Here is a 14,616-nt window from a genome sequence, read left to right on the forward strand (position 1 = left end):
ATTTGTTTTGACACTTCTTACTAAATAAAACCACTTTTTGGGCAAAAAAAAAAAAGTCGTTTTATTTGATTTTCACTGTAATTTTATTTCTTTTTTTCACAAACTTTATTTAACTGATTTACTTTTTTTTTTAGTCCCACCACGGGACTTCACTATGCGATCTGCTGATCGCATATATAATGCTTTGATATACTTAGAATACCAAAGCATTATTGCCTGTCAGTGTAAAACTGACAGGCAATTAGGTCATGCCTCCGGCTTTGTTAGGCCCCCAGCTGCCATGGAAACCCGACGGCGACTCGCGATTTCTTTGCGAGGGCGCCTATGGGGTGACAGAGGGAGCTCCCTCCCTCTGTCAAACACATTAGATGTCGCGGTCACTATTGACAGCGGCATTTAATGAGTTAAACTGCCGGAATCGGCGCGCACTTAGATTCCAGCAGTTACAGCAGGAGCCAGGCTGTGTATAACAGCCGTGCTCCTGCCGCTGATCGCGTGGGTACAGTGGCAGTACCCGCGCCATCACAGGACGGATATATCAGTCTTCCTGCGCGAACTAGTAGCTGCAGAGGACAGATATATCCGTCCTTCGGCGTTAAGAGGTTAATATACTCGTTTACTGGGATGATATTCTCTCGTAGTGTAATCAAATATAAAAAAGAAAATCAGCATGTACCTTAGGGGATGGCTCGTCTGAGGCGTTACTTTCGGAGGACTGGCCGGACACTTCTGGAGTCACTTGCTTCGGTGCAACAGGAGTTTTATCTCGACTTGAAGACTTTACTGTTCCCACCTTGGAAGGTGTGGGTGTCTTAGCTGAAGAGTCTATTCCTCTTTTGACCATTGCCTTAGCAGGAGTTGTTGCTGCAGCCCCAACCTAGATTTGCCAAAAGCATGTCTGTGAATTCGGCACCCACAAAACCAATTATCCCAAATATTCTACTTCATGCCCATAATATACCTTTTTCGTTTTCTTCCCATCGCTCTCTGATTTACTGCTCTGTAAGGCCACAGCTCTTGGACTCTTTGCAGGCAGGCCCGCTTTACTCTTGCCTGGACTGGCTGTAGATGGAGGGGACATCAATAGGGAACTAGGTGTAGACCTCTTCCGCTTTGACAAAGGAGTCACATCTATTTTCTTCTATAAAACGTAGCGATGTTTAGGTAACAATCACTGAGACATCACGTAACATTAACGGTACATATTGGCTACTGGTGTAGTATCAAGCAAAACGCAGTACCAGAGTATCTGCTTGCTCCTCTGACATCTGAAGAGTCACTGCCATCTGAGCTTTCCTCCCCTGCAGCTGGCTTTGTGTCGGAGCCGCTAAACCAGGAGTTGTAGCCAAAAGCAAGACAGGGAGCCAAGGCTGTCAGTGTCAAGAATCCCTTTAACCCCTTCCCTCTTTAGCCACTTTTGACCTTCCTGACAGCCTCATTTTTCAAATCTGACATGTGTCACTTTATGTGGTAATAACGTCGGAATGCTTTCACCTATCCAAGCGATTCTGAGATTATTTTCTCGTGACACATTGGACTTTATGTTACTGGCAGAATTTGCTCGATCTGTTCAGTATTTAAATGTTTAAAACACCAAAATGTAGCGAAAAATTGTAAAAACCAGCATTTTTCTAAAGTTAAATGTATCTGCTTGTAAGACAGTTAGTAATACCACACATAATAGTTACTAGTTTACATCCCCCATATGTCTACATTAGATTGGCGTCGTTTTTTGAACATTTTATTTTTCTAGGACGTTACAAGGCTTAGAACTTTAGCAGCAATTTCTCACATTTAAGAAAATTTCAAAAAGGCTATTTTTACAGGGGCCAGGTCAGTTGTGAAGTGGCTTTGCGGGCCTTCTATATTAAACCCCCCCAAAAAAATCACCCCATTTTAAAAACTTCACCCCTCCAAGTATTCAAAATTTTAGGTTTAGCTATTTTTGTTCTCATTTCCACAAGGAGAGGAGAAAAAGCACTGCAAAATTTGTAAAGCTATTTCTCCCAAGTAAAACAGTACCCCCCATATGTGCTAATAAACGGCTGTTTGGACATACGGCGAGGCTGAGAAGGGAAAGAGCGCCATTTGGCTTTTGAAGCCAAAATTTAGCAGGAATGGTTTTCAGAGACTGCATATTTTTTATTTCCTGACTTATTTGAGCCTTAACAAATTTTATTTTTCCATAGACGTAGTGGTATGAGGGGCTGTTTTTGCCGGACGAGCTGTAGTTCTTATTGGTACCATTTTGGGGTACATGCGACTTTTTGATCACTTTTTTTTAAAATTTTTGTATGGCAAATTGACCAAAAACCAGAAATTCTGCCATTATTTTTTACGTTTTTTTTTTTTTTTTACGCCGTTCACCGCGTGGAATATTTTTATAGTTTAGGCCGTTAGGGTTGCGGCGATACCGAATACGTATGGTTCATTTTTATTTTTTGCAATAATAAAAAGGACTTTATAAGGGAAAAAGGGAGTTTTATTTTATTACTTAACTTATATTTTTTAAATATTTTTTTTTTCCCATTTTGCTTTTGTCCCACTAGGGGAGTCGAAGGTCCAACAGTCTGATTTTTCTTCTAATACATTGCACTACCTTCGTAGTGCAATGTATTAGATCTGTCAGTCATTCACTGACAGCAAGCCGATTAGGCTTAGTCTCCGGGCAGGGCCTAATCGGCTTCCGTAATGGCAGAGCAGGAGACCATTGTTAGGTCTCCTGTTGTCATAATAGCAGTCAGCAGTCTGCAGGGCACAGCTGGCAAACTACTAGCAACCACAAAGAAGCAGCGATCGCTGCATCTGAGGGGTTAATGGCAGGGATCGGAGCTAGCTCCGGTTCCTGCCGTTACAGGTGGATGTTAACTGTAACATACAGCTGATATCCACCGCTGATGAGGCCGGCTCATCTCCTGAGCCGGCGCCATCTTGCCGGCGGCTACGGAAGCCTTTCAGGCACCGCCTCCGTGCGGGGGCTGGAAGTTTTCCATGTTAGGCCTCAGATTACCCAATTACTAGTTTGATAGGTACATTTCTGGTGACTCCCTTTAATACCATTTTGAAGCTACACATTAACTTGTACAAATTTACATACAGTATAGAATGGAAAAGCAACACAAGCTAGCATAGATCACCATGTCTCATCATAAAGTGACACTTTAAAGAAGACCTGTCAGCGTTCCTAAAATGTCTGTTTTAGTACTTTAAATTCCCATTAAAAGAAAAACCAAATCTTTTCTAAGAACTCTAAATTTTGCCATTCCTCTTACGCCTAGAAATTTACACAAAATTGGCAATTGGGTGTTACCATTCCCTTTATCAAGGAGGCGTGGTCCTACATTTTGAGACCATGAGCACTGATTGGACAGTCTGACTGCAAGGACAACCCCAACTAATAACACCCAGCAGTCAAATTATTTGTAAATTTGTAGTAGGAATAAACAGAGGAACGGCACCACGTAAAGTTCTAAGAAAAGATGCTCCAGAATTCTTATTTTATAGAGAATACAAGTATTTACTAAAAAACATACATGTCAGGAAAAGTGACTGGTCCTCATTAAAATGGAGAAAATAACTAAATGCTTAGCTTGTGCTATTGAATTTTTCCACCCATGAACACCTACTGAAGGCAATGTACCTGGGCTGGTGGAGAAATCTCATCATCTGAGGAGTCACTGGACTCTGAAGTATCGGCTGATGGCTTTTGGGCAGATGTGACTTTGCCTGATGTGGGCGTCTTCTCATTGGCCGCTCTATTTGGCGCTGATGGAGTTGCTGCGGTTACTTTTGCTTTCTGTATTTGTGCAGTCAGGGAAGTAAAAAGAAAGATACTTATATACAAAAGGTCCAAAAAACAACAATTGAACATTTACAAGAAAAATGTGTCATTTTTTAAGCCAATCACTATAAATAAATGGCATGGCATGCTGGGAGCCACTCACTAATTTAAAGTAAATGTTTAATGGAGTCACCAGGACATGGGCCTAAATTAACCAAGACTGGTGTTTCATACACCAGTCAGACAGTAGCCGGCTGCATGAGATGCAAATTAAATTAAGTGGCGCACGCCTCTTAAAGGGGTTGTCCAGGTTCAGGGCTGTTTTTCAGGGGGGGGGGGGTGGAGCCGGAAGATATATAGTGGTCAGTTACGGAAGCAGGAGGCTCCATATACTGCATAATGGCTGTGCTGCTGCTCTGCTCCTACTCAAGTGAATGGGAGCAGAGCTGCAGTAACCCAACACGGCCACTTTACTGTGACTGGAGCCATTTGCTTCTGGTATCATTGCATAGCTTCCGATGCCCGGAGGCAGCCGTAACAACGGATTGGTGTGGGGTACGAATGTCAGACACCCATCGATCATATACAGATTACCTATCCTGTGGATAGGTCATCAGTAAAAAAACTGGCCCCGAACCCGGACAACCCCTTTATTACACTTATTGCATATTAGGCTGTCAAACTGAAATCTGCAGTAGCTTTGAACTGGTGTACATTTCAGCTACAACTTATGCCAATTTCTGGGGTGAATTATAGTAAGTTTGCCAGGCCACTGGTGGCCTCTACAGCTAAGCCCACCCACTAAGAAAAGTAGTGTTGGCACCAAGTGAAAAAAATACACAATTTGTTGCGCAAAGTGTGCGAATAAATTTGCGCCTTTACGGCAAAGTACAGGTGCAAAATTTTATCATAAATCCCCCCCCATAGTGTGTGATGAAACCCCCGTTAAACTGGCAATATACACAAAAACAAATTCTTGCTGAGGAAACAGCCATCTTTCCCAAATTCTCTAGAAACGTTTGGCTCCAGGGGTAAAACGATCACAGGTTTTTATTCAAACATCTCCGATCTTTGTTTACTCAGAGGGATTCTATGTGGAGTACAAGAATCCAATTATTCCTTGACATCAACATTCTCTTATTGAATTCATTGGTGGACATAGCACTATGGGTATAGGCCCTTTCCACTAGGAGGCTGACAGTAGGTAAGAAGAGTCTTGGCTCTGCCTAGACAGGCCAAACCTTTCCCACAGACCGAGTAAATCAATTTGTATAAAAAAAAAGACAAAAAACAAAAACATGTCCAAAAAAAAAATACATTTAAAAATACAAATTTAACAGGTGCGGGCCTGCAGAAAAATTAAATGAAAAAGTCAGCCTTTTGCTAATATCATTGGGGGACACCGCACCATGTGACACCCCAGAGCAGTCCAAGAGGGTGGGAAAGAAGAATGTAAGAAACCAGCCATGCAACCCTTCTAATGCACAGCTGCCAGCAGCACCTTGCAACCCATCCCTGGCATCAGGCCAAAGAATGGATGTGGTAAAATTGTCAAGATGTGCACAGAAATCCAATTAGAACCTTACAGACCCAAGCAACTAAAGAATAGTGAATTACTGCCCAGGAGGCACCAACAGCCCTCGTGGAACGAACAGTGACCCAAAGGGCGGGAGCTTTATCAATGGAACAATAGGCTTTCGAAATCAGACCAGATCAAACGAGCAATGCTGCCAATCCCTTGGGCTGCCCTTCTGGAAGAACGTGAAGGAAAACGAAGCGTTAAACTGATAGATGCGGACTGATCTTACCACGTCGAGAGCAGCTAGTTCAGATATCCATCTGACGCATGCAATAACCAACAGGAAGGTAACTTTCCAGGAAAACTTCTCATGGATTTGAAAGGAGCTACATGAAGAGCCCCCTTAAGACCAAATTAGTACACCAAGGCTCAGTGGGATGTTTAAAGGGAATGTGTCGCAAATGAAACCTTTTTTTTTTTTTAAGTGTCGTTACTTATTTCTATTATATTTTTTAAGTTTTTTGCTGTATTTTTTTTTTTTTTTCCGTATGGTGGAAAGTATTAAAAATTAAATAATAATTTGACATGTTTTCCAATGTTGGCCACCAGAGGGAGCACTTCCCAGAATTACAGCAAGGTGAATAAGGCAAAGCAACCTGACTCACAGCTGCTGTAAATGTGGGAGGGAACCTCACCCCCCCTCTCACAAGCCAGGTAAAGGTGTCTTCAAATTGCTAAGCAGTGTCTGGCAGCCATATTGGGTGTGATTCTGCAGCTGGAAGAAGTTATGCTTTATTCAGACTAACGTGAATTACGTCCGTGCAACGCGCGTGATTTGCACGCGCGTTGCACGGACCTATATTAGTCTATGGGGCTGTGCTGACATGTCCGTGATTTTTACTCAGCGTGAGTCCGCTGAAAAAAAGTCACAACATGTCCGTTCTTTGGGCGTTTTTCACGCATCACCCACCCATTGAAGTCAATGGGTGCGTGAAAACCACGCATGTCGCACGGAAGCACTTCCGTGCGAACAGCGTGATTCGCGCAACAGTGTCAAAAGGATGAATGAAAACAGAAAAGCACCACGTGCTTTTCTGTTTACAAACATCCAAATGGAGTGTCATAATGATGGCGGCTGCGCGAAAAGCACGCAGCCGCGCATCATATGCTGCTGCCCCACGGAGCTGTTAAGTGGCTTTCGCGCACACAAAACGCCGCGTTTTTGCGTGCGCAAAAACGCCACGCTCGTGTGAATGAGGCCTTATAGGACACACCAAAAGGCTAAGTGTATGTTCACACGCTTACTAAACAAAGGGAAAACAGCTCCTGATTTTCAGCCATTTTTTAATCAAACTCGCGTTTAACTGCAGTTTTTCTATAAAGTCAATGAAAAACGGCTCCAAAAACGTCCCAAGAAGTGATGTGCACTTCATTTTGGTCGGGCGTCTTTTTACGTGCCGTTTTTGGAAAACTACCACGTAAAAAACGCCCTGTCGGAACAGAACGCCGTATTTCCCATTGAAACCAATGGGCAGATGCTTGTAGGCGTTCTGCTTCCGATTTTTCAGCTGAAAACATTGTGTGTGAACATACCCCTAGGGTATGTGCACACGCTAACTGCATTTACGTCTGAAATGACGGAGCTGTTTTCAGGAGAAAACAGCTCCGTCATTTCAGACGTAATTGCTCGTACTTGCGTTTTGCAAGGCGTCAATTACGGCCGTAATTTGGAGCTGTTCATTGAATTCAATGAAAAACGGCTCAAATTACGTCCCAAGAAGTGTCCTGCATATAATGTATATAAGTGTCCTGCACTTCTTTGCCGAGGCTGTTATTTTGACAGTGACGCGTAAAATTTCAGGTCGTCGGCACAGTACGTCGGCAAACCCATTCAAATGAATGGTCAGATGTTTGCCGACGTATTGGAGCCGTCTTTTCAGGCGTAAATCGAGGCGTAAAACGCCTCGTTTACGCCTGAAAATAGGTCGTGTGAACCCAGCCTTAGAATGATGAAAGTGAAGTGAATGACTTTTCAGTTGACCAGTTCACACGCCGTGTATTTGACATGTTTTTTTTTTTTTGCACATTTTACGTGCAAAAAAAAACACAAACGCTTGATTACACTTGATTTTGTGTGTTTGGGGGATGTGTGTGTGTGTTCTCGCCGCTGATTCTTCAAAACAGCTGATAAGCGGCTATGAAGTATCAGCTGCGCCCGTGCACACTCCACTCTGCCACACACACGGGAAAAGTCTTAAAGGGGTCGTCCAGGAAAACATGGTGCCACACCTGTCCTCAGGTCGTGTGTGGTATTGCAGCTCTGTCCTATTCACTTCAATGGAGGTGAACTGCAATACCAGACACAACCTGAGGACAGGTGCGGCGCTGTGTCTCCAATCCGGACACCCCTTCTGTCCTGAGATGACCCAACGGGGGAGGCGGGTGTCAGAGCCACCCACCGCCATCACCGCAGACAGAACCACACAACTATGGCATGAGGGCAGGGCTTGTCCCGAGTGCACTGTCTCTTGTTATGGACAGAGTTATAGTCACATGAACCCCGTCTGATGAACCGGTAACCTAGGTCCGATCACATGACAGAGGGGGTCACCAAAAACCCTGTGCACCCTCAGCCCATCCATCCAGCCCTTTCCTGGTTATATCTGCGTCTGGGAAAGCTGGGTGACCACCATTACCCCTCATACTGGAGTGTTTAGGGATGTGACTAATGAACCTCTCACACTCCAGTAGGAGGGGTAATGGTGGTCACCCAGCTTTCCCAGACCCCTGAACGGTAAATCTGTCTAATTGTGCTGAGACTGAGAGGTTCATTAGTCACATCCCCAAACAGTCTCAGAACAACTAGAGGGATTTACCGTTCAGGGGTCTGGGAAAGCTGGGTGACCACCATTACCCCTCCTACTGGAGTGTGAGAGGTTCATTAGTCACATCCCTAAACACTCCAGTATGAGGGGTAATGGTGGTCACCCAGCTTTCCCAGACGCAGATATAACCAGGAAAGGGCTGGATGGACGGGCTTCACACAAGGGAGGGGGGGGCCGTTTCGGGGGGGGGGGGGGGGCGTCGGGGGGAGGTCGGGTGGGGGTGCCCGTCGGGGGTCACGAGAGCGGGGGTCTGTGAGGTAGAGAGTGGGACATGCAGAGACACACATCTTACCTGCAGTGCAGCTGGTCTTCAAGATGGCGCCTGCTCTCTCCCTGCAAACAGCTGCTCTGCTCTGTCTGACTCTGACCTGCGTCTGCGCAGGACAGAGCCATAGTGCAAAGTCAATGGGACGGGTCCCGTTCATTGACTCCTATGGACTGAGCTGCCGTATTCCATGTCTGTATGTGTCGTTAATCGACACATGCAGAAATGGGAAAAAAATGGCAGCCCCCATAGAGAAGAAAAAGTGTAAAAATAAAAAAAAGTAACACAAATTAATACAAACGTTTTTAATAAAACACTAACATCAAACTGATATTAAAAAAAAAAAATTTGGTGACACTGTTCCTTTAAAGAGAAACTGCCTAAGCAAAAAAAAAAAAAGAAAAAAAAAGGTCTTTATCTGAGAGCGAAAATGCCAACGCTCACTGAAAGGATAGACAGAGCAGAGACCTGACCCTTAGGGAAAGATGAGCAAAGTCCCTGTTCAAGACCTCCAAGAAGTACTGGGTATAATTTATGCTCAAGTCAGCCAGTTGGAATTACTGGTTCAGAGACTGCAAGCCATTAAACACATCTGAGGTAAAGTGGATTGGAATAGCAGACCTTGGGAAAGGAGGTCGGGTCATAGTGGAAGACACCAAGATGTGCCCCATTTCCAGTAGATCTTGAGGAAAGTCTTTGCATGATGTGACCAGTTTCCTGTATGAGGCAGTCTACGGTGGAGAATCCAAGAGTACGCCCACATTGCCGCTCTGCTCCTGGTGCCACCCTGATAAATCATATCGGTGACCACTGCAGAATTCAGTCTGGACTCAGACGACCCTGGAAAGGAGGAGATGTGAAATGGCCAAGTGCCAGGAAGATGGACATCAACTCTGGTTGATGGTACAGCAGCGCTTCATCCTTGGACCATGTGCTTTCAGGTGTGAGTAGGCAAAACACCGCCCACAAGCCTGAAAGGCTGGAATTCATCTAGTTGACAAGCCACTGGAGAGGCACGAAGGATTGTCCCTGGGAGATAGCAACTCCTGGTGAACCCATGGCGGCAGGAGGGTCGACTTGACCAGGGGAATTCTGTAACCTGTTCCTAGTTTGAAATTGGGCATAAGAGATGGCCTCGAAGGAGGACACCATTCTGCCCAGCACCCAGATGCAAAAGTGAGCGGAAACGAAAGCATCCTGGCGAATCAGAGCTTTCTTAGACGCAGGATCCACCACCCAGGAATTGAGCCAAGCTGTGCAGAGTATCACTACCGAATCAGCAGTCACTGCGAACAAAATGAGCTAACTCGAGAGGCCTCGCATAAGAGGCTAAGCTCAGTTCAGTTAGGTCCTCCTGCAATGCCCTGGTGGAGCTTTTCAGCAAAGACAGAGCAAGCTTCACTAACCCAGTAGGCAGCGAATTCTGGGCAAAGGGGAAAACCTGGCACAACAAATTTGGCTAGGGAATCCAATCTCTTGACAAGAGAATTGCTTAGGAATGCTGCATCTAATAGTGGAAGAGTAATGTCCTTGAAAAGCCTAGACACAGGCAGATCCAAAAAGGGAGAGTCCACCCACTCTGAAACCAAATTTACCTGGAAAGGGAACAGCATATCTGTCCTCTTGGAGGCTGGCAAGTACCTGTCAGGGTGTTTCGATTCCTTGGAGAGGATATACTCTACCTCGCTGTGATTTGGAAAAACCAGAGGCTGGCGCCAACGACAGTAGAAAGAACACTCCCCGGTAAGAGGAGGGAGAAGACATCTTTAACATGTGAGGTGTTTGACAGCACAAATCAATTATTGATAAGTCGTTGCCATTTTACCAGAGGGGAAAAAAAACAATTGACCTAGGAAAACTTTTTTTAAAAATAGGTCTCTGAGCTGGCCTACTGGATCCCTGATTCGGAGTCACGATAACAGGAGGCTGAGGAGTTCTGGGGGCAGACTGGCAGGCTGGAGGAGGTCTGAACAACTCCTCTTGGATGGCGCTGACAACCGGTATGGTGCAGATAAAGAGAACGCTTCGCTGGAAGGCCACACTGCAGAGGAATACCGCCCAAGAGAAAGCCTGCATTAAGGATGCTAGGACAGCAGACAGAGCGGCCAACAAGAGACACGTGACTAATAGTGGGCAGGAAAACTGCAGCTTAGCCCGCCGGGGGGGCTAAATTAGCAAGGCCATACCAATGGACACCAGCTATCTGTGCCATGGTCTAACAAATGTAGTTGATAGAGCACCTCTCTCCAGGGAGCAACTGGTCTCACAGGCCAGCATGGCACCCCACAGGCCACAGCAAGAAGCTAATTTCTGCAGAGGCGATGGGACTGCCGCAGAATAAGGTGGAAAGGCCCTATACCAATAGCGCTATGTCCCCCAATGATATTGATGAGAAATTTTGCAATTATTTTTTTGGTTTCAGCGCGTTTAAAATGTAGCAACTTCATTTGCGACAGTGAACTTTCCGTTTAAGTTTCATGGCCAAGACCATTTTCATGCTTGACATACAAACAAAAAGTCTTAGATATTTTCTGAAAGTAAACATCTGGCACAGTGTCAAAATGCCACCAGCACTTATGTGGTGACAGTCTATCTCTTACATAAGGAGATGGGCGCTATAATGTAGGGGACAGCAGTGCTTTTTATTTTGAAAAACGATCTATTTTTGCCAATTTGAGCGATTTTTAGCTTTATGCTAATTCGTTTCTTTATGCCCAAGTGGGCGTGTTTTTACTTTAGACCAAGTGGGCTTTGTATAGAGGAGTGTATGACGCTGACCAATCATACACTTCTCTCCATTCATTTAGTTAGCGCAGTGTGACACATTAATGTTACTGAAGTATTTAGACAGTGACTAGACATTCCTTCCAGCCAGGACGGGATGTCTATTCACAATCCCTGCACTTAGTTAACGTTTCTGTGGTACTTACAGCAGAGCAAAGCGTAATGTCGTTGTAACCTGTCATCTACAGCGAGATCTCACGAAATTACGCTTGCTCTGCTTTAAGTACCACAGAAACGTTAACGAAGTGTCAGGATTGTGAATAGACATCCCGTCCTGGCTGGAAGGAATGTCTATTCCTTGTCTAAACACTTCAGTAACGTTAATGTGTCAGTATAAGACAGCACGTAGTGAATAACGCAGTGTCACTATGCGCTGACTAAATGAATGGAGAGAAGTGCATGACGCTAAATGGTCACTGATTGGTCAGCGTCATACACTCCTCTGTACAACGCCCACTTGGTCTAAAGTAAAAAAACGCACCCACTTGGGCATTAAGAAACAAATTAGCATAAATCTAAAATCGCTCCCAACGTGGTAAAAATAGATTGTTTTTCGAAATAAAAATCACTGCTGTCCCCTACAATATAGCGCCCATCTCCTTATGTAGGAAATAGGGCACTTATAATATGGTGACAGATTCTCTTTAATAGGCACCTTCATGCAATTCTGCATCAAAAGCGTAATGTAGTCTAAAGAAAGAAAAATGCAAAGAAAACAAACCACCAAAAATAAAACTACGTTTTTAGCTAAATGTCTAACCCAAGCAGAGCCGGAGACCCACAAAACTTCCTAAGGCCAGGATCACACAATTTTGATGCAGTTTTTGGCTCTGTTTTTTTGAGTCAAACACAGAAGTGGACACACAAGAAAAGAGAGGCATTAGTCTTATCTTTACACCTTTTCTTCCTCTCGGATCCACTTCTGGCCCAAGCTAAAAAAAAAAACAAACGAAAAAAAACACTGGCCCAAAAACTGCATCAAAACTGCGTGTGATACTGGCCTTAAAGCAATAGTCTATGACCATAATTGCCACTTCTGCCTACATCTTCACCAAAACTGACACCAAAAACCTCCGATCCAGATGAAAGTAAGCATCAGATACACAAAGTCAATATGTGTCCTAATTAGGCGAAGGGGTGACTATCAGAGCACACATATCCTCACTCATTTGTAATAGGGGTGATAAAGTTTCTACACCCCCCACCTTGGGGTAACTGGAAGGGGTTGTGTAGGGTTAGAGTTGGCCTGAACAGGCTGTGTTCTTCCTATGAATTGCAGTCCCCCCTCCCATGCACAGAGCCAGAAGTAAACTTTTCAATCTGTTCCTAATTCAAAAAAATTTATACTCTGGGAGGGAGAGAAAAGGGAAAGAAAACCTAATTACACCTACCTAATTTTTCTTTGCCTTACCATGTCAGATTTGAGCAGATTATTATGCTTGCTATATGCATTATTAATCCGGCTTGCTGTAAAAATGTAATAAAAAGAAAAAAAAAAAGTGGTGTACCCCAACTATTGCAGCAAGAGCTTTTATTTTAATACCAAGATCCAAGCTCTAGTTAGGACATATTACATACGTTTTTGGCAGCGAAATTGTAAACAAACCGTTTTCTCTTCTGAGTCGGAGGAGTCGCTGCTTTCAGAGTCAGCATCCGAGTCTGGAGCACATGCAGCGGCTGCTGCAGATGGTTTAGGTAATGGGGTGCTTGTGGTCAGACCTGAAGCTTTTATAGCAGAACTAGGCTAGAGAAAGACGGTAAAAAGAAAGACAAAACATTAGCCATCTCCTCAGTGTGATAAAATAAAGGTAAAAAGATAAATCAATATTCAGCAGAGAGATATATGCAATCAATGCTCAATGCTGGAGCTTTGACCCCAGCTGAACACAGTGGCAGTAGGAAATAGCTGCCCCTAAACGCATCTTGGCTTTTCACAGGCCGCATCTACCAACCGTGTAGAGTACAAAAAAAAAATAAAAGCCGACTTGCGCAGAATATGAATAAAGTGCTTCCCAGCGCAGCTGCCAGTTCACCCCATCAATCAATGGGTGTCAGAGGTCAGAGCTCCACTGATGGGACATTGGTGGCATATCCGTGCAGTTACAGTCCATTCCATGTTATTGAACGATAAAAAAAAAAAAAAAAAAAAAAGGTTAGACGTGTAATACTGCAATCACAGATAAGGGCGTAAAGCGTTCCACCGTTTTAGATTAAAATGTTAATTATGCCTTGCAAAAGTATCCACCTCCCTTGGTGTATTTCCTGTTTTGTTACATTACAACCTGGAACTAAAATGGATTTGAAATGAGATTTCATGTAATGGATCTAACAGACCAAATTGTTACAGCAGAATGACAAAAAAACAACAAATAACACGCCCACTTGTACATAACTTTAAACACGCCCAGTTGTACTTAAGAAAGGCTCATTTGCATAAATACAAAAATTGTCATAACTTGGCCAAAAATGCTCGTTTAAAAAAACCAAAAACTTTACTGTAATCTACATTGCAGCGCCGATCTGCTGCAATACGAGATAGGGGCTGCAAAATCTGGTGACAGAGCCTCTTTAATCAAGAAACAAAACCTGAAAAGTTGCGAGTGTGTCTGTATCCAACCCCTGAGTAAAGGTCTGGTCAAACCAAATAAACTTCAGAAGATACATAATTAGTTGAAGGTCTCCCTGTCCGCAATCAAAGTGTCACATGACGTCTATACAATCTGTTCTTAAACGCACCTATAGTCTACACCACCACTAAGAAAGCACCATGAAGACCTAGGAGCTCTCCAAACAGGTCAGAGGCAAGCTTGTGGAGAAACCTAGATCAGGGTTAGGTAAAGAAAAAACAAAAAAACAATCCCAAACTTTGAATATCCCACAGAGCACCATTAAATCCATTATAATAAGATGGAAGGAAAATGGCACAAGTACAAACCTGACAATAGAAGGCCGCCCACCAATACTCACAGACCGGGCAAGGAGGTCATTAACCCTTTCATGCCGACAATCTGTAGATACACGTACTTTTCGCACCTACCCAGTGCTGCCAGGGCGTGTATATACAGATCTCTGTTCCAGCCGGCAAGTCCGCCTTGTACTAGCGCAGAAGCGTAAAGGCAGATGGAAGTTGTATATGGCCAAGAACCTGAAGTTCTTGAGTTGGCTCTACATTGGGAACCCCCAAGTACTGGCACTCCTTTTGTTCCTGAATTTACTGTTGACCCTGGCGTAACAGCTGATGTTACAGATTTTGGCCCTTTAGAATTTTTCCATCATTTTTTTGATGACCATTTATTTAAATCTATTTCCTCAGACAAACCTCTATGCTGAGCAATTTTTGTTAGCCAACTCATCCTCCTACTACACAAGGGCAGGAAAATGG

At 44.0% G+C, this 14,616-nt stretch overlaps 1 protein-coding gene across 4 annotated transcripts in view; it reads right to left on the reverse strand.

The window, feature by feature from the left end:
- TCOF1 (treacle ribosome biogenesis factor 1) overlaps positions 1-14,616 on the reverse strand; it is an 89,501-nt gene that overhangs the window by 21,429 nt on the left and 53,456 nt on the right. For all 4 annotated transcript variants that reach the window (XM_075856161.1, XM_075856163.1, XM_075856160.1 and 1 more), the window contains 4 exons: positions 12,841-12,978; positions 3,641-3,796; positions 962-1,141; positions 677-877 (listed from right to left, as the gene is read on the reverse strand). In XM_075856161.1, coding sequence (XP_075712276.1) covers positions 677-877; positions 962-1,141; positions 3,641-3,796; positions 12,841-12,978 — 675 coding nt within the window. The remainder of the gene's footprint in view (positions 1-676; positions 878-961; positions 1,142-3,640; positions 3,797-12,840; positions 12,979-14,616) is intronic.

Source organism: Rhinoderma darwinii, chromosome 3 (genome assembly GCF_050947455.1).
Source record: "Rhinoderma darwinii isolate aRhiDar2 chromosome 3, aRhiDar2.hap1, whole genome shotgun sequence".
NCBI classification, from domain to species: Eukaryota; Metazoa; Chordata; class Amphibia; order Anura; family Rhinodermatidae; genus Rhinoderma; species Rhinoderma darwinii.